At 39.1% G+C, this 24,732-nt stretch overlaps 1 protein-coding gene across 1 annotated transcript in view; it reads left to right on the forward strand.

Moving 5' to 3' along the window:
* TTC29 (tetratricopeptide repeat domain 29) overlaps nt 1–24,732 on the forward strand; it is a gene marked incomplete at its 5' end in the record, with an annotated part of 250,735 nt that overhangs the window by 62,279 nt on the left and 163,724 nt on the right. Inside the window, 2 exons of the mRNA XM_082838588.1 lie at nt 4,477–4,689; nt 16,694–16,779. Of these exons, the coding sequence (XP_082694714.1) occupies nt 4,477–4,689; nt 16,694–16,779 (299 nt within the window). The remainder of the gene's footprint in view (nt 1–4,476; nt 4,690–16,693; nt 16,780–24,732) is intronic.

Genomic DNA, 24,732 nt, shown 5'->3' on the forward strand with positions numbered 1-24,732 from the left:
GGCCCGTGAGCCATGGCCGCTGAGCCTGCGCGTCCGGAGCCTGTGCTCCGCAACGGGAGAGGCCACAACAGTGAGAGGCCCGCATATCGAAAAAAAAAAAAAAAAAATTAAAATAAAATAAATAAATAAATAAATAAATAAATATCTAGTCAATAGTAATATGAGTCTTTACTCAGAAAGTAAGAAAACCTTTAAAATCCTGTTCATAGTTGGAAATATAAATTGCATGGAAATGATATCATTGTTAATCATGCTTAAAGGGAAATACTTGCCTATTTAAACTACTATGCTCCCTTCATAGTGTAGACATATTTTAATATTTTTAAATCAAATATTATACCATATTATAATATGTACTTTCAAATTCTGACCAGCCTTTAGAAATTGCAGCCTGGTCATTTGTGTGCTTCTGATTATTTGGATCAAATCCTTGCTGGCTTACTTACAGTCCTATTTGCCACCAAATAACTTTAGAAACGATTCCCTACATCTGAGAAGGGCTGGAAAACTCTTCTTCTTCTACGTAGTCACCTTGGTTTAAAACGGTGCTGATCACTGCTATATATAAAATAGATAACTAGTAAGGGCCTACTGGGTAGCACAGGAAACTCTACTCAATATTCTTTAATAACCTGTATGGGAAAAGAATCTAAAAAGGGTGGATATATGTATATGTATAACTGAATCACTTTGCTGTGCCCCTGAAACTAACACAACATTGTAAATTAACTAGACTCCAATAAAAAATTTAAAATAAATTAATTAATTAATTTAAAAAACCGCGCTGTGCTGATCAGAATCCCCAGTGACCTCCTCTGTGGCAAAGTGGTTAAGGAAGGGGACATGAAACCATGAATAACCTGTGACCACAGGTTAGGACTAAGTATGGGACATCCTAGGTGCCTTCGCCCCATGGATGTCACCTCACGGTTTAGGTTAGAGAATTTAGATGCAGGTTACAGAGCTGTTTTTACATCAGACTCCTTCAGGTAGACCAATGAAAAGCACATCAGTGGCCAGTATCTGTTCTTTCATGTTGGAGGATCTTGTGATTGCCTGAGTAGAGTCACAGAATTATAGAACTGGTAGAGACTAGAAATCACATAACTCAAGCATTGTTTCTAACTTCAGATATTTATGTCCAGAGAATCTGACTTACTCCACCCAAGTTTTCTGACTTGTACCTAATGTGGCAGAACTAAGTTGTGTGGGCATTTGGTGATCCTGGGTTTAAATCCTAAATATCACTTTTTAGCTATTTGAGTCATTTAATGTTTGTGAGCCTCGGTTTTCTCTTTGGTGCAAAAGAAAAGTCGTATTTACGGCACCAGTTTTGGAAGGTTAAATAAGATAACGTCTGGGGGAAAAACGTTCCATTTTGACTAGCACCCAGTAGGCCTTCAAGAAATAGTAGCTCCCTGTTCCTTTTACCCAAGCATCTTGGACTGCTCCCTCCTCATGGCAAACTTCAAATATATCCTTGTAAGAGCTGAACCCTGGCAGATTATCATGACCTAAGCAGTACACTGATACCAGTCCCAAGTGCTCAAGCAAAAATCAAACTCAACTGAAAAGTCTGTTTCTCAATCATTCCAAGGCCCCCTTCCATAGTAGCCAATTGAAACCAATGTCCCGAGAACCTCTCATTTCACTTCTGCTTAGCCTGTGCAGGAAACCTAATCACATCAGTACACAGAGGGAAGTCTGGCTTGTTTGGAATACAGAGACATGGTCCCCACCTTTGTCTCCCCACTTCCCCCGCTTCAGCCCTCTCTGCATTCCCTCCACATATCCTTTCCCCACTTTCACGCTCCCCTCTCCTTACCTCCCCTTTCTTCCACCATGTGGATCAAATCTTGGACCCAGCTATCAGTTCTCATATGCTATTAACATCATTATGCCTCATTTGCATCTCATTGTAATTAGTCGGGTTATCCAAAGCTTCATCTCCTGGCTCTCCTCCTGGAATTCTTAGTGAATCTGTTATTTTATAACGCACTTTTGGACTCTCTTTCCATATGGTTACTGTGTGTGACCACAGATGCTGTTAGGCCCTTCCTAGTCTCCTTATGGTCCCAAGTTTTTCTGGAACTATCTGGTTTACTCACAGTTCCCTGTATCCACTTGTCCCTATTCACATGGCCAAAAAGAAATATGTATCCATACTTTATAAATAGATGGATGCTGGATAAAAAAAAAAAGAACTCTCGTATACATCTTTCCAGGGATACAGAGCTATACTTTACAGGCAGAAATATAGTTAACAGAGGAAACATAACACACATATATGTCAACGCTCCATTTGAGTTTTAAAAAAGAAACGAGAGTCATGGGTATTTGGGGAAAGGTGTTTCTGGCAGAGGTGCTGCAGGAGAGAGGTGAAAAACTATACCTGCTTTTGTGGGAGGTAAGAGAAAAATTGTCAGTTAAATGTAAAGATAGAACAGTAAACTTCAACCTTCAGTATTTGCATCAAAATGAAAAAGGACTGGGCATTAATTTTAAAATAGTTTCCATTATATATTTCTCTTTACAAACTGAACACATTTTGATGATAGAAACATTAGAAAATGCCAATAATCAGGAAAAAAAAGCAGAAAAGAAACCAATTCATCACCCATATAACACTGGTAATGCTTTGTAAATGTTATCTGATGTTTTTCAATATTTTCACTTATCATAAGCACCTGTCCATGTAATCAAATATTCTTCTGTAATATCATATTTATGGCTTTGTAGTTTTTTATCATGTGAAAATTTCATAATACAAGTTTATAAACAGCTCAGCAGCACACACCCGCCTCTCTCTATGTATCTTTGCTGATATGCCCTCCTTCTGCATGGGACTCAGACTGGCCATGTCTTTACTGAATTTTTGTACAGCTTGTTTGCTGATTATACATCTCCGTTGTGTTTCTTTTAAAATACTATTTGTCTTTATCTGTGCATTTTTAATATTTATTTTGATAGCAAATTCAGTGCAAAAATAGGAGGAAATTATATGCAATAGTGATGGCAGTGGCTACAGTATCCTGGAATGTCTAATCTGTAATATGCAGTGCATCTTATTTGAGGAAATGTATTTAGCCTAATATGGCCTACATAGGTTAATTTAATCAGTTGTGATAATATTGTCATAAGGACTCAACTACATATTTCGCAGGAAGACTATGTTGTACTTAAAGAAAGGGGAAATAAATAGTGGCGATAATTCAATTGGCCTGTGGGTTTTTAAAAATATTATCACTATGCCAACTGGTAACAGCAGCTGTGTTTATTGAGTACCTACTCTGTATCAGATATTGAACAGGTATTAATTCATTTCTCATAATAACACCTTGAATAGTTACACTATAATCTTACTTGCAGAAGAATTAAATTTGGGCACAGAGAGTGTAGTAATTAACCTGAGGCTAAACAGCAAAAATGGTAAAACTGGTATAGGAATTCAGGCTGTCTGTTCGGAGCCTGCACTCACTCTTAACTACGATTGTTGAAATGCCTAGATGTAAGTGATTTTCCAGTTCATTCCAATTAGGTAACTCCAATACCATAAAAGAGCATTTACATTACAGGATTTTGTGTGCATTTCTACAAGGCAATTCACAAGTAAAATACAATCTGTATCATGGAACTACAAACTACCCTTCCAGAAACGTGCTTGCTCACATTTCAAGGAATCAAATGACTTAAAGTTAATTTAGAGTTTTGGCTTTGAGAAGATATACTTCGGGCTATATTATAAAATATAATTGAGAAGGGCAGTTAAGTTACATTGTAATTTTAAAATTAAATAACTTGGAAATTCCAATCAAACGTTGAGAAGTAGTTTAAAGCTCCATAATACTTAAATTTGAAATTTGTAACAGTTGCATCCTTTCTCAAGACACCTGAATTCTCGAGAATGAAGAACTGCTTTCTGTTGGGAAAGCAGTGCAAGAAAGTGGTTTAGAGTGTGGGCTCTGGAATCAGACTGCCTGGATCTACTAAGCCACTGGCCAGGCAGTCTTGTGCAGAATTCTTAACCTCACTCTTTTCTACCTTAAAATGGAATCATAACAATCTCTTTTCCACAGGCCTGTTTTGACAATTAAATGAGAAATGCATATAAAGTGCACAGCACAGTTCCTTGCATATATAATGTTGAATAAATGTTAGCTAATATGATTGTTATTAATAATTATTACTTTACATTCACACCGTCTCTAAACATTTGTACTTCTCCTCAATTTCTGCTAGCCCAAGTATATCCCTTTAGCGGGTGTCCATTCAAAATCAGTGCTGAATCTGAGGTCCAAATTGAGATAGCTCCTTACCCAGCTGAAGTCCTCTTCAGCCTTAGAAATACTTGGCTGCATTCCGTGGTTCTCTCCCCGCCCACACACACTTTAATAGTAAAGCACAAGACGTATGCAAAATATCTGAAAATATGTTCTGGCCTGTGGTTTGTATTTATGAATGGCTTTTATTCTTCAGGTCAGCTTCTGGAAGCTGCGGAGCATTATGAGGCCTTCCATCAATTGACGCAGGGACGGATATGGAAGGATGAGACAGGCCGCGTTCTCAACTTGTTGGCCTGTGAGAGTCTCCTGAGGACTTACAGATTACTCTCAGACAAAATGCTGGAAAATAAAGAATACAAACAGGCCATCAGAATTCTTATAAAAGCTTCTGAAATAGCCAAAGAAGGTGGGTGGAAAAGAGCACTCTCACGTTGCTGCCTTTAATGGGCAGATACTGCTTCTCCCAAGAGGGAGGTAAAAATTGTCAAGTGTTTGGGTGATTATTTCCTATGAAATGCAGGGACAAATGCCATCAATATACTTTCAAATTTCACTGTAAAACAGAGGGGCCTTAGTGCTGACAGCAAGAAATCCATTAGTTTCTTGAACGCTTTACCTCCAAAATTGCAACCCTCTGGGAATAATGTTATAAAACAGTAAACCCATGATGAGAAGGTAAGGTCATTTGCAAAAGTTAACTCTGTGTGTGTGTGTATGTGTGTGTGTGTGTGTGTGTGTGTGTGTGTGTGTGTGTGCTTAAGGTCATATATTTCTTACAATCTGAGAGACCTTTCATTGTTTGTAAATTCCCTATTGTCGGGTAATAGGAAAGATATGATAAATATTTAGTTAAGAGTAACAGGAAGATAGAACTTTAATATATTTTAGACCCATGCCTGTCAAAGTGTGTGGCCTTTGGCCTGGCAGCATCAGCATCACCAGGAAGCTTATAAGAAACGCAGCATCTCAGGCCCCACCCCAGACCGACTGCATCAGAATCTGCAGGTTTGCAAGATCTCCAGGTGATTTGTATGCACGCTTACAGCAGTGAAAATGCTTTTGTGACAGCTGATCACATCCTTAATATTCTATTATCATTAAAATATGTATAAAATATAAAGAAAAAAATTGGAACATATACTCAAGCTTTTACTTTGTGAGATGCAAGGATATTTTGTGACCTCAGAGTAGTATATTAATAAATTACTTTTCATGAAGGAGAAAAAGATGGAAGTTACGCTCTTGAACTAAGTTCATTAGCTTGTGGACATATTTAATCAGTTGGCTTATTGAGTAACAAATGGCTTCTATGGAGTAAACAGGACTGATTTTCTGGGTTTGATTTTAATTTTTAAAAGAATGAAAGTAAAATCTTAGCTTATTCTCTCTGTTAATTTTTAAAAGTAATATTAGTTAAATTACCCATAGGACATCACCCCCAGTGAAAGATGTATCCCATTGAATGAACTGCTTTTGAATGAACGGTGATCTAGTACCTTCCCCAAAGGGGTACACACTGACATAAATAGTTACCTCTTAGATCAATTTCAGCAGCTAACTTTACCCACGAAAAAGTTATGTGGATTTTTTTTAACATCTTTATTGGAGTATAATTGCTTTACAATGGTATGTTAGTTTCTGCTTTACAACAAAATGAATCAGTTATATATACACATATGTTCCCATATCTCTTCCCTCTTGCATCTCCATCCCTCCCACCCTCTCTATCCCACACCTGCAGGCGGTCACAAAGCACCAAGCTGATCTCCCTGTGCTTTGTGGCTGCTTCCCACTAGCTATCTACCTTACGTTTGGTAGTGTATATATGTCCATGTCTCTCTCTCGCTTTGTCACAGCTTACCCTTCCCCCTCCCCATATCCTCAAGTCCATTCTCTAGTAGGTCTGTGTCTTTATTCCTGTCTTACCCCTAGGTTCTTCATGACTTTTTTTTTCCTTAAAATCCATATATATGTGTTAGCATACGGTATTTGTTTTTCTCTTTCTGACTTACTTCACTCTGTATGACAGACTCTAGGTCTATCCACCTCATTACAAATAGCTCAATTTCATTTCTTTTTATGGCTGGGTAATATTCCATTGTATATATGTGCCACATCTTCTTTATCCATTCATCTGTTGATGGACACGCAGGTTGTTTCCATCTCCAGGCTATTGTAAATAGAGCTGTAATGAACATTTTGGTACATGACTCTTTTTGAATTATGGTTTTCTCAGGGTATATGCCCAGTAGTGGGATTGCTGGGTCACATGGTAGTTCTATTTGTAGTTTTTTAAGGAACATCCATACTGTTCTCCACAGTGGTTGTATCAATTTACATTTCCACCAACAGTGCAAGAGTGTTCCCTTTTCTCCACACCCTCTCCAGCATTTATTGTTTCTAGATTTTTTGATGATGGCCATTCTGACTGGTGTGAGATGATATCTCATTGTAGTTTTGATTTGCATTTCTCTAATGATTAGTGATGTTGAGCATTCTTTCATGTGTTTGTTGGCAGTCTGTATATCTTCTTTGGAGAAATGTTTATTTAGGTCTTCTGCCCATTTTTGGATTGGGTTTTTTTTTTGTTGTTATTCAGCTGCATGAGCTGCTTATAAATTTTGGAGATTAATCCTTTGCAATCATTTGCAAATATTTTCTCCCATTCTGAGGGTTGTCTTTTGGTCTTTTTTATGGTTTCCTTTGCTGTGCAAAAGCTTTGAAGTTTCATTGGGTCCCATTTATTTCTGTTTTTACTTCCATTTCTCTAGGAGGTGGGTCAAAAAGGATCTTGCTGTGATTTATGTCATAGAGTGTCCTGCCTATATTTTCCTCTAAGAGTTTTATAGTGTCTGGCCTTACATTTAGGTCTTTAATCCATTTTGAGCTTATTTTTCTGTATGGTGTTAGGGAGTGATCTAATCTCATACTTTTACATGTACCTGTCCAGTTTTCCCAGCACCACTTATTGAAGAGGCTGTCCTTTCTCCACTGTACATTCCTGCCTCCTTTATCAAAGATAAGGTGACCATATGTGCGTGGATTTATCTCTGGGCTTTCTATCCTGTTCCATTGATCTATCTTTCTGTTTTTGTGCCAGTACCATACTGTCTTGATTACTGTAGCTTTGTAGTATAGTCTGAAGTCAGGGAGCCTGATTCCTCCAGCTCCGTTTTTCGTTCTCAAGATTGCTTTGGCTATTTGGGGTCTTTTGTGTTTCCATACAAATTGTGAAATTTTTTGTTCTACATCTGTGAAAAATGCCAGTGGTAGTTTGATAGGGATTGCATTGAATCTGTAGATTGCTTTGGGTAGTAGAGTCATTTTCACAATATTGATTCTTCCAATCCAAGAACATGGTATATCTCTCCATCTATTTGTATCATCTTTAATATCTTTCATCAGTGTCTTATAATTTGCTGCATACAGGTCTTTTGTCTCCTTAGGTAGGTTTATTCCAAGATATTTTATTCTTTTTGTTGCAGTGGTAAATGGGAGTGTTTTCTTGATTTCACTTTCAGATTTTTCATCATTAGTGTATAGGAATGCCAGAGATTTCTGTGCATTAATTTTGTATCCTGCTACTTTACCAAATTTATTGATTAGCTCTAGTAGTTTTCTGGTAGCATCTTTAGGATTCTCTATGTATAGTATCATGTCATCTGCAAACAGTGACAGCTTTACTTCTTCTTTTGGATTTGGATTTCTTTTATTTCCTTTTCTTCTCTGATTGCTGTGGCTAAAACTTCCAAAACTATGTTGAATAAGAGTGGTTAGAGTGGGCAACCTTGTCTTGTTCCTGATCTTAGTGGAAATGCTTTCAGTTTTTCACCATTGAGGACGATGTTGGCTGTGGGTTTGTCATATATGGCCTTTATTATGTTGAGGGAAGTTCCCTCTATGCCTATTTTCTGCTGGGTTTTTATCATAAATGGGTGTTGAATTTTTTCGAAAGCTTTCTCTGCATCTATTGAGATGATCATATGGTTTTTCTCCTTCAATTTGTTAATATGGTGTATCACGTTGATTGATTTGCATATATTGAAGAATCCTTGCATTCCTGGAATAAGCCCCACTTGATCATGGTGTATGATCTGTTTAATGTGCTGTTGGATTCTGTTTGCTAGTATTTTGTTGAGGATTTTTGCATCTATGTTCATCAGTGATATTGGCCTGTAGTTTTCTTTCTTTGTGACATCCTTGTCTGGTTTTGGTATCAGGGTGATGGTGGCCTCGTAGAATGAGTTTGGGAGTGTTCCTCCCTCTACTATATTTTGCAAGAGTTTGAGAAGGATAGGTGTTAGGTCTTCTCTAAATGTTTGATAGAATTCACCTGTGAAGCCATCTGGTCCTGGGCTTTTGTTTGTTGGAAGATTTTTAATCACAGTTTCAGTTTCAGTGCTTGTGATTGGTCTGTTCATATTTTCTATTTATTCCTGATTCAGTCTTGGCAGGTTGTGCATTTCTAAGAATTTGTCCATTTCTTCCAGGTTGTCCATTTTATTGGCATAGAGTTGCTTGTAGTAATCTCTCATGATCTTTTGTATTTCTGCAGTGTCAGTTGTTACTTCTCCTTTTTCATTTCTAATTCTATTGATTTGGGTCTTCTCCCTTTTTATCTTGATGAGTCTGGCTAATGGTTTATCTATTTTGTTTATCTTCTCAAAGAACCAGCTTTTAGTTTTATTGATCTTTGCTATTGTTTCCTTCATTTCTTTTTCATTTATTTCTGATCTGATTTTTATGATTTCTTTCCTCCTGCTAACTTTGGGGTTTTTTGTTCTTCTTTCTATAGTTGTTTTAAGTGTAGGGTTAGATTGTTTATTTGACTTTTTTCTTGTTTGTTGAGGTGAGATTGAATTGCTATAAACTTCCCTCTTAGAACTGCTTTTGCTGCATCCCATAGGTTTTGGGTTGTCGTGTCTCCATTGTCATTTGTTTCTAGGTAGTTTTTTATTTCCTCTTTGATTTCTTCAATGATCACTTTGTTATTAAGTAGTGTATTGTTTAGCCTCCATATGTTTGTATTTTTTACAGATCTTTTCCTGTAATTGATATTTAGTCTCATAGCGTTGTGATTGGAAAAGATACTTGATACAATTTCAATTTTCTTAAATTTACCAAGGCTTGATTTGTGACCCAAGATATGATCTATCCTGGAGAATGTTCCATGAGCACTTGAGAAAAATGTGTATTCTGTTGTTTTTGGATGGAATGTCCTATAAATATCAATTAAGTCCATCTTGTTTAATATATCATTTAAAGCTTGTGTTACCTTATTTATTTTCATTTTGGATGATCTGTCCATTGGTGAAAGTGGGGTGTTAAAGTCCCCTACTATGAATGTGTTACTGTCGATTTCCCCTTTTATGGCTGTTAGTATTTGCCTTATGTATTGAGGTGCTCCTTTGTTGGGTGCATAAATATTTACAATTGTTATATCTTCTTCTTGGATCGATCCCTTGATCATTACGTAGTGTCCTTCTTTGTCTCTTCTAATAGTCTTTATTTTAAAGTCTATTTTGTCTGATATGAGAATTGCTACTCCAGCTTTCTTTTGGTTTCCATTTGCATGGAATATCTTTTTCCATCCCCTTACTTTCAGTCTGTATGTGTCTCTAGGTCTGAAGTGGGTCTCTTGTAGATAGCAAATATATGGGTCTTGTTTTTGTATCCATTCAGCCAGTCTGTGTCTTTTGGTGGGAGCATTTAGTCCATTTACATTTAAGGTAATTATCGATATGTATGTTCCTATTCCCATTTTCTTAATTGTTTTGGGTTCGTTATTGCAGGTCTTTTCCTTCTCTTGTGTTTCTTGCCTAGAGAAGTTCCTTTAGCAGTTGTTGTAGAGCTGGTTTGGTGGTGCTGAACTCTCAGCTTTTGCTTGTCCGTAAAGGTTTTAATTTCCCCATCAAATCTGAATGACATCCTTGCTGGGTAGAGTAATCTTGGTTGCAGGTTTTTCTCCTTCATCACTTTAAATATGTCCTGCCACTCCCTTCTGGCTTGCAGAGTTTCTGCTGAAAGATCAGCTGTTAACCTTATGGGGATTCCCTTGTGTGTAATTTTTCCCTTGCTGCTTTTAATATGTTTTCTTTGTATTTAATTTTTGACAGTTTGATTAATACGTGTCTTGGCGTATTTCTCCTTGGATTTATCCTGTATGGGACTCTCTGTGCTTCCTGGACTTGATTAACTATTTCCTTTCCCATATTAGGGAAGTTTTCAACTAGAATCTCTTCAAATATTTTCTCAGTCCCTTTCTTTTTCTCCTCTTCTTCTGGAACCCCTATAATTTGGATGTTGGTGCATTCAGTGTTGTCCCAGAGGTCTCTGAGATTGTCCTCAGTTATTTTCATTCTTTTTTATTTATTCTGCTCTGCAGTAGTTATTTCCACAATTTTATCTTCCAGGTCACTTATCCGTTCTTCTGCCTCAGTTATTCTGCTATTGATCCCATCTAGAGTATTTTTCATTTCATTTATTGTGTTGTTCATTGTTGTTTGTTTCACCTTTAGTTCTTCTAGGTCCTTGTTAAATGTTTCTTGCATTTTGTCTATTCTATTTCCAAGATTCTGGATCATCTTTACTATCATTATTCTGAATTCTTTTTCAGGTAGACTGCCTATTTCCTCTTCAGTTGTTAGGTCTGGTGGGTTTTTATCTTGCTCCTTCATCTGCTGTGTGTTTTTCTGTCTTCTCATTTTGCTTATCTTACTGTGTTTGGGGTCTTCTTTTTGCAGGCTGCAGGTTCATAGTACCCGTTGTTTTTGGTGTCCGTCCCCAGTGTCTAAGGTTGGTTCAGTGGGTTGTGTAGGCTTCCTGGTGGAGCGGACTAGTGCCTGTGTTCTGGTGGATGAGGCTGGATCTTGTCTTTCTGGTGGGCAGGTCCACGTCTGGTTGTGTGTTTTGGGGTGTCTGTGGACTTAGTATGATTTTAGGCAGCCTCTCTGCTAATGGGCGGGGTTGTGTTCCTGTCTTGCTAGTTGTGTGGCATAGGATGTCCAGCACTGTAGCCTGCTGGTGGTTGAGTGAAGCTGGGTGTTGGGGTTGAGATGGAGATCTCTGGGAGATTTTTGCCATTTGATATTATGTGGAGCTGGAAGGTCTCTTGTGGACCAGTGTCCTGAAGTTGGCTCTCCCACCTCAGGGGTACAGCACTGACTCCTGGCTACAGCACAAAGAGCCTTTCATCCACACGGCTCAGAATAAAAGGGAGAAAAAGAAAGAAAGAATTAGTAGAAGTAGAAAGAAAGAAAGGAGGGAGGGTGGGAGGGAGGAAGGAAGGAGGGAGGGAAGGAACGAAAAAAGAATATAAAGTAAAATAAAATACAGTAAGAGAAAATATAATAAGGTTATTAAAATAAAGAAATAATTATTAAGAAAAAAATTAAAAAACAAGCAAACAAATATTAAAAAACGGACAGATAGAACCCTGGGACAAATGGTGGAAGCAAAGCTATACAGACAAAATCTCACACAGAAGCATACACATACACACTCACAAAAAGAGGAAAAGTGGAAAAAATCATAAATCTTGCTCTCAAAGTCCACCTCCTCAATTTGGGATGATTCGTTGTCTATTCATGTATTCCACAGATGCAGGGTACATCAAGTTGATTGTGGAGCTTTAATCCGCTGCTTCTGCGGCTGCTGGGAGAGATTTCCCTTTCTCTTCTTTGTTCTCACAGCTCCCTGGGGCTCAGCTTTGGATTTGGCCCCGCCTCTGCATGTAGGTCGCTGGAGGGCATCTGTTCTTTGCTCACACAAGACGGGGTTAAAGGAGCCGCTTATTCGGGACCTCTGTCTCACTCAGGCCGGGGTGCGGGGTGCGGGGGGGCGGGGGGGAGGGAGGGGCACGGAGTGCAGGGCGGAGCCTGCGGCGGCAGAGGCCGGCGTGACGTTGCACCAGCCTGAGGCGCGCCGTGCGTTCTCCCAGGTATTTGTCGCTGGATCCCGGGACCCTGGCAGTGGCGGGCTGCACAGGCTCCCCGGAAGGGGTGTGTGGAGAGTGACTTGTGCTCACACACAGGCTTCTTGGTGGCGGCAGCAGCAGCCTTAGCGTCTCAGGCCCGTCTCTGGGGTCGCGCTTTTAGCCGCGGCTCGCGCCCGTCTCTGGAGCTCCTTTAAGCAGCGCTCTTAATCCCCTCTCCTCACACAGCAGGAAACAAAGAGGGAAGAAAAAGCCTCTTGCCTCTTAGGCAGGTCCAGACTTTTCCCCGGACTCCCTCCCGCCTAGCCGTGGCGCACTAACCCCCTGCAGGCTGTGTTCACGCCGCCAACCCCAGTCCTCTCCCAGCGCTCCGACCGAAGCCCGAGCCTCAGCTCCCAGCCCCGCCCGCCCCGGCGGGCGAGCAGACAAGCCTCTCGGGCTGGTGAGTACTGGTCGGCCCTGATCCTCTGTGCGGGAATCTCTCCACTTTTCCCTCCGCACCCCTGTTGCTGTGCTCTCCTCTGCGGCTCCGAAGCTTTCCCCCTCCGCCCCCCGCAGTCTCCGCCCGCTAAGGGGCTTCCTAGTGTGTGGAGACCTTTCCTCCTTCACGGCTCCCTCCCACTGGTGCAGGTCCCATCCCTATCCTTTTGTCTCTGTTTATTCTTTTTTCTTTTGCCCTACCCAGGTACGTGGGGGTTTCTTGCCTTTTGGGAGGTCTGAGGTCTTCTGCCAGCGTTCAGTAGGTGTTCTGTAGGAGTCGTTCCATGGGTAGGTGTATTTCTGGTGTATCTGTGGGGAGGAAGGTGATCTCCGCGTCTTACTCTTCCGCCATCTTCCCGGAAGTTCCTATGTAGACTTTTAATGTAAGTTAATGTTATCAGGTAGGAAAAGGTATTTCACTTTAGGTTCACATTTGCTAAATTGTAAGGTTGTTCACAAAGAAAGCGAGGTTCCTAGGCCCTCTTCCAAAACTCAGAGCCTGCCAAGCCGTCTCCTTTCTGAAAGCATCTCTCACTTTCTGAAGGACAGATGAAGAGAATAGGAGAAAACTTGCTTCTTCTGCTGTAATAATTTTTAATATCTTTTAAAGCCAATAAATATTTGTGCCCATGTTTTTCATATAAGATAGTAGACAGGTTAAAAGATTGCACAGCATTTTACAGAGCTCTGACAGCCGCTGAAATGCTCTGGGACAAAGCATCCCTTCTTACTGTTGTCTCCTACTTTGGTCAGGGAACCTGAAGCAGCAAGCTGACGATTGCATGGATAACACCTGCCTCCCACATTGATTTACATGGTACTTAAGGAGGACCGACATCCACTGTTCACCTTAGTTAGGACACCTTGGTGTAATGCACAAGTATAGTACCAGCCATACAGTGGTCTCATGAGTCTATTATTCTATTATTTTCATCTTTCAGACATCAGTGCTCTTTAATAAATCCACAAAGTTGTACAAACATCGACACTGACCCCATACTCATTAGAAGGCATTCCCCATAACCTCCTTCCCTTATGCCCTAGCAACCATTAATCTACTTTCCGTCTCTGTGGATTTACCTCTTCTGGATAGTTCACACAGATGGAATCATGCTATGTGTATTCTTTTGAGTCCAGCTTCTTTCACTTAGCATCATGTTTTCAAGGTTCATCCATCTTGTAGATGGTATCACTACTTCATTCATTTTTATGGCCAAACAATACACTATTGTATGGTTGTATCACATTTTCTTTATCCATTCATCAGTTGATGGACATTTACGTTGTTCCCACCTTTTGTCTATTATGATTAATGCTACTATGAACATCTGTGTACATGTTTTCAGTTCCTTTGGGTATATACGTAGACGTGGCATTGCTGGGTGGTACAATTCTATGTTTAACTTCTTGAGGAACTGGCAAAGAGTTTTCCCAAGTCGCTGAACCATTTTACATTCCCATCAACAATGTATAAAGGGTTTCAATTTAGCCACATCCTCACCAGTACTTGTTACTTTCTGTCTTTTTATTATAGTCATCTTAGTAGGTATAAAGTGATATCTCACTGTGAATTTATTTTGCATCTCCCTGTTGCTTAATGATGTTGATCATCTTTTCACGTGCTTATTGCCCATTTGTATATCTTCTTTGCAGAAATGTCTATTCAGTTCCTTTGCCCATTTTTAATTGGATTATTTTGTCCTTTTATTATTGAGTTACAAGAATCCTCTAATATTCTAGATGCAAGTCCTTCATCAGATTTGGTTTCTTTTCACTTTCTGATGGTATCCATTGAAGCCCGAGTTTTTAATTTGATAAAGTGCAAAGTAATTTGTTTTTTCTTCTGTTGTTTGTGCTTTTGGTTTCATAACTAAGAAGGCTTCCACTAATCCAAACTCATGAAGATTTACTTCTGCACTTTATTCTAAGAGTTTTGTAGTTTTAACTCCTATATTTAGGTGTGTGTATGTGTGTGTGTGTGTGTGATGTCAAGAGGGTCCAGCTTCACGTTTTGTATGTGGATATCCAGTTGCCCCAGTACCAGTTGTTGAAAATGCTGTTCTTAATAAATTGTCTTGGGACCCTTGTTAAAAATAATTGACCATAAATGTGAGGGTTGTTTTCTGGATTCTTAATTCTATTGCAGTGATCCTCATGTCTGTCCTTATTCTACTACTACATATTTTTTATTGTGGTTTTGTAGTAAGTTTTAAAATTGGGAAGTGCGAGTCTTCCAAACTGTCCTTTTTCAATATTGTTTTGGTCCTTCCACATTGCTTATATTTCCACATGATGTTTAGGATCAGTCTGTCTACTTCTCCAAAAATGACAGCTGGGATTTTGATAGGGATTGCATTGAATTTGTAGATCAGTTTGGGAAATATCGCTATCTTCACACTGTCTTCCAATTCATGAATATGGTTATCAGTCTATTTACATGTTATCTAATTTCTTTTAATGATGTTTTATAGTTTTCAGTGTACACATTTTGCCCTTGGTTTGTTACATTTATTTCTAATATTTTATTCTTTTTGATGCTGTTGAAAATGGAATTTTTTCTTTTATTTTCAGATTGTTCATTGCTCGTGTGTAGAAATAAAATCAACTTTTTTTTTTTCTTTTTTGCGGTACACGGGCCTCTCACTGTTGTGGCCTCTCCCGTTGCGGAGCACAGGCTCCGGATGCGCAGGCCCAGCAGCCATGGCTCACGGGCCCAGCCGCTCCGCGGCATGTGGGATCCTCCTGGACCGGGGCATGAACCCATGTCCCCTGCATCGGCAGGCGGACTCTCAACCACTGCGCCACCAGGGAAGCCCAGGCTGATACTCTTTATCAATTATTTCACATATGTAGTCGCAGCTATGATGAATGACTATAGGTTTTACATGGTGGACCGGTATGGAATTTATATATGAATGTCAAAATGCTAATACTGGGTTTTGTATGTAGAGGGAAACTCCTCATAATTATATTGCTAATGCATGTTACTCACTTATTATCTGTGACCCAGGTAAATTGTATTAACATCAGCCTTTTTTTTTTTTAAACATCTTTATTGGGGTATAATTGCTTTACAATGGTGTGTTAGTTTCTGCTTTATAACAAAGTGAATCAGTTATGCATATACATATGTTCCCATATCCCTTCCCTCTTGCGTCTCCCTCCCTCCCACCCTCCCTATCCCACCCCTCCCGGTGGTCACAAAGCACCGAGCCGATATCCCTGTGCCATGCGGCTGCTTCCCACTAGCTATCTACCTTACGTTTGGTAGTGTATATATGTCCATGCCTCTCTCTCGCCCTGTCACAGCTCACCCTTCCCCCTCCCCATATCCTCAAGTCCGTTCTCCAGTAGGTCTGTGTCTTTATTCCTGTCTTACCCCTAGGTTCTTCATGACATTTTTTTTCTTAAATTCCATATATATGTGTTAGCATACGGTATTTGTCTTTCTCTTTCTGACTTACTTCACTCTGTATGACAGACTCTAGGTCTATCCACCTCATTACATATAGCTCAATTTCGTTTCTTTTTATGGCTGAGTAATATTCCATTGTATATATGTGCCACATCTTCTTTATCCGTTCATCCGATGATGGGCACTTAGGTTGTTTTCATCTCCGGGCTATTGTAAATAGAGCTGCAGTGAACATTTTGGTACATGACTCTTTTTGAATTATGGTTTTCTCAGGGTATATGCCCAGTAGTGGAATTGCTGGGTCATATTGTAGTTCTATTTGTAGTTTTTTAAGGAACCTCCATACTGTTCTCCATAGTGGCTGAACCAATTCACATTCCCACCAGCAGTGCAAGAGTGTTCCCTTTTTCTCCAACGTCAGCCTTTTTGATGAGTACACAGTTAGGTTTCAGAGATTGTTGATAAAAATCTGTATACTTTGTTATAATAACTTTCTACTCTCTTAAAAAGCAAAGATTCTGTTTGTTGTAATAAACCAATTTCTTTAATAACATAATGATTTTTTCTACATTTTCGTTTTAGGAAATGACAAAAAGATGGAAGAAGAAGCTTCCTATTACTTGGGCTTAGCGCACTTGGCTGCTGGAGAGTATGAAACAGCATTAGCAGTAAGTTCAAGTTGACTTTAATCACTATCACTTTTAATTTTTATTTTATTATATTTGTTCTATTTTATTATGTTTGTTTTATAATTTTTTATTGTATGTTGTTATAAGGCCAACAGAAATGGGGTGGGCTGGATGTCAGTGTACCTATTTATAGAGACTAAAGCAGAATAGCACTATTCTAGAAGCATTAAAAATTGGTTTTATTGATGAAAGTTAAATATATGGAGTAATGGGACCCTCCACTCCTATATCACCAAGGACAAGAGGAAATGGGTTTAAATGACAGCAAAAAGTAAATAGTAAAAAAAAAAATTACGGCACACATAATATGATCTGAGAAAGTTTTCTTAGGAAAAACTGTAGTTAATAAGCAATAGATTGAATTGCATTGCAGTGAACCTTTCCTTTGTATGTGGGGAGCGGGGAGAAGGCGGGCTGCAAAGGTGGAAGGCATTGCTAGTCCCAATCTTAGAAGTAACCTGCTTCAGGATAAAAATCAGTGTTTGTCTATCTTATGACCAGGCTTGGTGTGTTTGACTAAAAAACCCAAAAAACAAAATGTCAAGAGCTATCTTTTCCATATTAAAACTGAAATCATTTTTCTTTCATTCTTCTCTTACCTCTAATACATTCCAACTGTAACTTCTTATTGAATTTCACATACATCTCATGTAATAATCCTATTCGATAAGAAGTATTGGCTTTATATTTCAGCTTTGAGGAGCTCTTGTTGGCTCTTTTAGATATTCATGCTAAATGGCATTTCTGTGATTGGGCTAAATATTTTTCTCTATCATCCTTAAAACTGGGTTTAATCGTAAGAGACTTGGGTTTTCCTAGTTGACTCTTCTACTTAATATTTTTTAGTTAATGACATGCACACAACAAGGCTGTTGTGTTCCAGGTACTTTGAGGAACACAGAGGCCAACAAGATGCACATTTCCCTTTAGGAGCTAGTTGAATGAGGGGGACCAACTTGTAAACAAGTATAATTCAAAGCAGGATGAACAGGGGTTTTCTGAGTTCAGAGTAGTTAGTTTCACACTGAAGATCAGGAAGACTGCACAGAAGAGCTTTTGAGGGGCAGGATTTATACAGGCAGAAAGCGTGAGAGTCAAGGATGATAGCATATTAGACACACACACACTCCCACACTCTCAATATGATCATAGTCAGTGGGTTTGAGAAGCAATGAATTGTCATGTACAAGATAGGATACAGTAGGAGATCAAGTTGGAAAATTAGGTGAAAATTAGCTTATAGATTCTCTCTGTCTCTCTATTACATGGCAGGCACATGGCAAAATAAATTCAAACAATACAATAGAGTTTACAGTGAAAAATAAATCTTCCTTCTGTCCCTGTACTCAGTCTCACAGTTCTTTTCTCAAAGGCAAATACAGTTACAAGTTTCTGGTTTATCCTTCCAAAAATATTCATAGGTATGCCTGGCATATAGGTGCATATATATATATGTGTGTCCTTTTTGTTGTTTACAAAATGGTAACGTTTTATACACGCTGTTCTGTCCCCTGAGTTAACTTCCTCCATACTAATGTATATATAGACATGCCTCATTTTAAAAGGGACTCATAGTATCCCATGATATAGTTGTACTGTAATGGATTTAACTATCTCCTATTGGTGGGCATTTAGGTTATTTCCAATCAGTTTTGTTTCACAAAGGGTATAGCAGTGAATAGCTTTGTGCCAAAGTGAGAGAAGATCTACAGAATAAATTCCTAAGGGTGGAAATGCTGGTTCAAAGAGGAGAGGATATGAATTTAAAGATAAGTTTATTTTTATTTCTAATCTTCCCTTCAAAGAAGCTTAACAAGTTTATTGTCACACAACAATAAATGAAGGTGCCTGTTTCCTCAGGAGCTATGTATATCTTTAGGAAATTAGGCATATGTATTAATACATGTTGCGAATATTTTTCCAGGCCACTGTTTGAAATTCAGTTATGAAATTCTTCCATCAACTTTTAGATATGTGTGTGGCCAAATTTATCAATTTCTTCTTGTATGATTTCTGGACATTCTTAGAAAGGCTGTGCTCATTCTAAGTACAGCCTTTCTAAGAATTAGGAATTCATCATAATTCCGGGATTATACATTTTAATCTTTTGGAGAGTTGGAGGGTCTTGAATGCTTTGTTGGAATGTGAAGCTTAGTTTTTAAGCAATGTGGAATGTTTGGTGACTTTGATGAGGCTGGTGGCATGATCTCATTCATTTACTGACAACTGTTTATTGAGCACCTTCTAAGTGACAGACAACATGCCAGACATGATGGATCTGATCTATAGTTTTGGAAGATAACACTAGTGGTGTAGGATAGTCTAGTAATGAATGTATTTAAGAAGCAGCATTTGGCATCCAAGTGACAAATTTCTTGATACTGTTACTCCTTTCAGAAAAGTATTGAAATTATTTTTCTGGAGGTAAGGAAGCCATAAATCAAATGTGAAGCTCACATTCATATTAACTGTGTGACCTTGGACAAATCCCTTAAATTCTCTAAGTCTCAACTGACTCAACTAATAAGTATATTTACTTTTTGGGGGTTGAATGGTGTTTTAAAAAGATATGTCCACTTTCTAACCCCTGGAATCTATGAATTTTACCATACTTAGAAAAAAGGTCTTTGCAGAGGTAATTAAGTTAAGGCTCTTGAGATGAGGTGATCATTGTGCTGGATTTTCTGGCTGGGCTCTAAATCCAGTGACAGGGTCCTTATAAGAAAAAGGCAGAAGGAGGTTTGAAACAGACAGAAGACAAGAAGACATGCCCGCAGAAGACAAGTCCCTGTGAAGATGGTGGTAGAGATTGATGTTGCAGTGCCACAAGTCAAGGGATGCCTGGAGCCACCAGAAGCTTGAAGAGACAGGAAGGATCCCCTCCCCATAAGAACATGGTCCTGCCAACCCTTTGATTTCAGATTGCTAGGCTTCAAAACTGAAAGAATCCATTCCTTTATTTTACTTTTAACATCTTTATTGGAGTGTAATTGCTTTACATTGTTGTGTTAGTTTCTACTGTATAGTAAAGTGAATCAGCTATACATACACATATATCCCCATATCCCCTCCCTCTTGGTCTCCCTCCCACCCTCCCTATCCCACCCTTCTAGGTGGTCACAAAGCACCGAGCTGATCTCCCTGTGCTATGCGGCTGCTTCCCACTAGCTATCTATTTTACATTTGGTAGTGTACATATGTCCATGCCACTCTGTCACTTCTTCCCAGCTTACCCTTCCCCCTCCCCGTGTCCACAAGTCCATTCTCTATGTCTGCGTCTTCATTCCTGTCCTGCCCCTAGGTTCTTCAGAATCTTTTTTTTTAGATTCCATATATATGTGATAGCATATGGTAATTGTTTTCTCTTTCTGACTGACTTCACTCTGTATGACAGACTCTAGGTCCATCCCCCTCATTACCAATAACTCAATTTCGTTTCTTTTTATGGTTGAGTAATATTCCATTGTATATATGTGCCACATCTTCTTTATCCATTCATCTGTCGATGGACACTTAGGTTGCTTTCATGTCCTGGCTATTGCAAATAGTGCTGCAATGAACATTGTGGTACATGACTCTTTGAATTATGGCTTTCTCAGGGTATATGCCCAGTAGTGGGATTTCTGGGTTATATGGTAGTTCTGTTTTTAGTTTTTTAGGGAATCTCCATACTGTTCTCCATAGTGGCTGTATCAATTTACATTCCAACTATAAGACACTGATGAAAGAAATTAAAGATGATACAAACAGATGGAGAGATATACCATGTTCTTGGATTGGAAGAATCAACACTGTGAAAATGACTACACTACCCAAAGCAATCTACAGATTCAATGCAATCCCTATCAAACTACCAATGGCATTTTTCACAGAACTAGAACAGAAAATTGCACAGTTTGTATAGAAACAAAAAAGACCCCAAATAGTCAAAGGAATCTTGAGAAAGAAAAGCAGAGCTGGAGAAATCAGGCTCCTGGACTTCAGACTATACTACAAAGCTACAGTAATCAAGACAGTATGGTACTGACATAAGAAAAGAAATATAGATCAATGGAACCGGATAGAAAGCCCAGAGATAAATCCATGCACATATGGTCACCTTACCTTTGATAAAGGAGGCAAGAATATACAATGGAGAAAAGACAGTCTCTTCAATAAGTGGTGCTGGGAAAACTGGAAAGCTACATGTAAGAGAATGAAATTAGAACACTCCCTAACACCATACACAAAACTCAAAGTAGATTAAAGACCTAAATGTAAGGCCAGACACTATAAAACTCTTAGAGGAAAACATAGGCAGAACACTCTATGACATAAATCACAGCAAGATCCTTTTTGACCCACCTCCTAGAGAAAGGGAAATAAAAACAAAAATAAACAATGGGACCTAATGAAACCTAAAAGCACAGCAAAGGAAACCATAAACATGATGAAAAGACAACCATTTGCAAATGAAGCAACTGACAAAGGATTAATCTCCAAAATATACAAGCAGCTCATGCAGCTCAATATCAAAATAACAAACAACCCAATCCAAAAATGGGCAGAAGACCTAAACAGACATTTCTCCAAAGAAGATATACAGATTGCCAACAAACACATGAAAGGATGCTCAACATCACTAATTATTAGAGAAATGCAAATCAAAACTACAATGAGGTATCACCTCACACCGGTCAGAATGGCCATCATCAAAAATTTTATAAACAATAAATGCTGGAGAGGGTGTGGAGAAAAGGGAACTCTCTTGCATTCCTTTATTTTTGAGCCATTTAGTTTGCCTTGTTACTTCAGTCCTAGGAAACTAATAATAGGATGATTAGAAAAGACAATTTATATCAAGTTTTAAAAGAGTGCCTGCCTGGTGTATAAAAACTTTTGATAATTAGTAGCTTTTATTATTTTTACACTAATCAACTAAGTCTCTGGGCTTTAGTAGTAGTAATGAATATGGAAGGAAATAGATTCAGAAGTCCTGGGGGACTTGGAATTAGATTAAATCTGGGAGGTGCAGGAGACAGTGGGGTCCAGATGGGCTTAGGTTCCTGGCTGTAGAGCTGCATGGCCTCTGGTGGGGGATGCCACAGGATGCCCAGGCTTGGGGGTAAACGAGGAGTTCAGTTTTGAATATGTTGAGTTTGAGGAGTTTTTGAGATAGCCAAAGAGAGATCTATAGACAGTGGTATATGTGGGCCTGGAGCTCAAGAGGAGGTCTGGATTGAAGATGCTGTGTAAATTTGAGGCTGTATAAATTTGCAAGTTTTCAGCATATTGAAATTGTTGAGTGGAGGAGATTTCCTAGAGACAGTTAATGTTGAATGAAAAAGTTCAAGGGCCAAGCTGGGAGAAGGAGGTGCCAAGGAGATTAAGCAGTGTCTCTGGAGAGGTAGCAGGAAAACCAGGAATAGATGATGGCATATAAGCCAAGGAAACCAGCATGTCTAAAGGAGAGAAATGAGCACATTCCTTCTGTCTCCTATCCCTGTTTGGGGCTGGAATGAGAGAGCCCCTTGCAGATATTTCCAGTAAGATCTCAACCCCCTTACCCAGGCATGTACCTCACTGAGAGTCAAGGTTAGTTCATTCTTGTCATGTAACTCTCCAGGCAGGGCAGAGTCTTTGGAAAACCAGGCAGGCCATATTCCAGGCCTTGGCTCACTGCTACTGTCAAGAGTAGCCTGTGTGGTTGGGAAGAACCAGGGACTTGCTTGAGGCAGAATATTGTTACCTTTTTGGAACACAGCTCACCCAGAACTGAGAATTTGCAGGAATCGAGCATAAGATTTGAGCCAGACCCACGGGCAGAGCTGCAGTGCCAGTGAAGAATCTGTTGTCAGGTCTGGATACAAGATGCTAAGAGCAAACTCGAAAAGGCATCAGATTCACAGCTGGAAGACAGGAGGCAGGAAACAGGTACCAGGGAATCACCAGAGAATGGGAATTTGGCACTGGGGTGTGGCTGGGTGGAGAATGGACACTGAACAGTTGTACCTGATTCGGGGCATGGAGGTCTTCCAGCTCGGGCTGATTTTAGAGGGCAGCGTGTTTTTGCTGTTGCACTGAAATTACTTCCCACAAAACCTGACATCTTGCTTTGATTTCAGATAGATGGCCGCCATCTTTTCATTCTCTCTAGTATCTTACTTTAGCCACTTTTCCCTCCTTCCTTTCAGATATAAAAGGACATTCTTCAGACTTGAGTTTGAATCCCCTTTCAGTTTTTCTAAAATTTATTTTTTTGAAGTACAGTTGATACACAATGTTGTGTTAATTTCTGCTGAACAGCAAAGTGACTCAGTTATACATATGTATACATTCTTTTTCATATTCTTTTCCATTATGCTTTATCACAGGATACTGAATAGAGTTCCCTGTGCCTTTTCACTTTTTTCTTTCTGGACTTGGTGAAGGTGATCGTATAACCTAGTGATCTATTTTCTATTTGCAAACTACAGCCTGTCTTTCCTTCTGCAGCTGCTCTCCATCTGAAGGCATGGCTTCTAGTTTACAAGATGTCTATTGGAAACCCACACCTTATTTAGTGAATGTATTGTAAAAGAAGAATTACATGATCAATTAATAAATAAGATTGATTCCCTGATTGGTTGATTAGGTATCTGCCTGGTTATCTAATCACAAGGTAAAAATTCAACACATAAAAAAAGAATTTTTCTTTTGAAGTCCTTTTTTATCCTACTTTTCCACCCTGTGCAGTATTACCAACACTATCTTCATCTGTTCTAAAGCATCGATGGTGTTTCTGTCACACTGTAGTTCTGGAGGGCAGTAAGAATGCCTTGAAATCAGCTTCGTCATGTGGGAACCAGCGTGAGAAGCTGTCCAGTTAGATTTAACATTGCCTTTTCATATTCAGTCTATCTCATCATCAATTCTGTACACTGTTTTTATTCTCTCACTTGTATTTTAAGTTTATAATTTGGAATATTTTCCAATTTTCAGGATCTTGCCCCTAGATTCAACCACTACCTCTAACAAATTTCTTCTCCCATCCAGTAATGTTGTTCATCTGTTTAAAGATTTTTACGTGAATTTTTCAAAGAATCTTGGCTTAGAGAAACCTGTCACAAGTAAATATCCCTAATTAATGGTTCTGATGATCTGAAACAGGAGGGACTCTGAAATTTTGCTAATGTATCTCAATTTAAAAGCTTTAATTTATTAATAAATGATTAATACATGTAATAGAAGAATATGTTGACAAGTATATGAATAAGGTTTGGTCATCCATTCCTTGCTGACCAAGCATGCTTTACTGAATGACGGACTAGCACTAAACTAAAAACAAATAATGGATTTATTTAGGGCTGAAATCTACTAATGAGAAAAGGGCATTTGATGAAGAGAAGTGATAGTTCCTGTAATAAACCTGTGCAGCAGGTCACAGAGACACTGACATTTAAAGAGGAGAAAGCTACCCACGTACATCAATCAGGTGCTGAGGAAAGAAGTAGTAATTCCCTTTGGCCATCATCAATTTCCACCTGAAAATGTGCCAAGTAGAGTAGATTCTGAATTTTAGAAAGTAAATATATCTTATGAGGGCTTCCCTGGTGGCGCAGTGGTTGGGAGTCCGCCTGCCGATGCAGGGGACAGGGGTTCGTGCCCCGGTCCGGGAGGATCCCACGTGCCGCGGAGCGGCTGGGCCCGTGAGCCGTTGCCGCTGGGCCTGCGCATCCGGAGCCTGTGCTCTGCGGCGGGAGAGGCCATAGCAGGGAGAGGCCCTCGTACCGCAAAAAAAAAAAAAAAAAGAAAGAAAAAAAAATGTATCTTATGAAGTCCTAAGATTTCAAAGAGAAAAATATTTTACCAAAAATCACATTCAAGACCTTATGCAAAGTTGGCCCAGCTCCCACAATCAAATATTGCAACCATAAAGTTATTTTAAGAAAAAGGATGGTCCTATCGTAGTAA

The sequence above is a fragment of the Leucopleurus acutus genome, assembly GCF_964270905.1.
Source record: "Leucopleurus acutus genome assembly, chromosome: 4".
Lineage (NCBI taxonomy): Eukaryota > Metazoa > Chordata > Mammalia > Artiodactyla > Delphinidae > Leucopleurus > Leucopleurus acutus.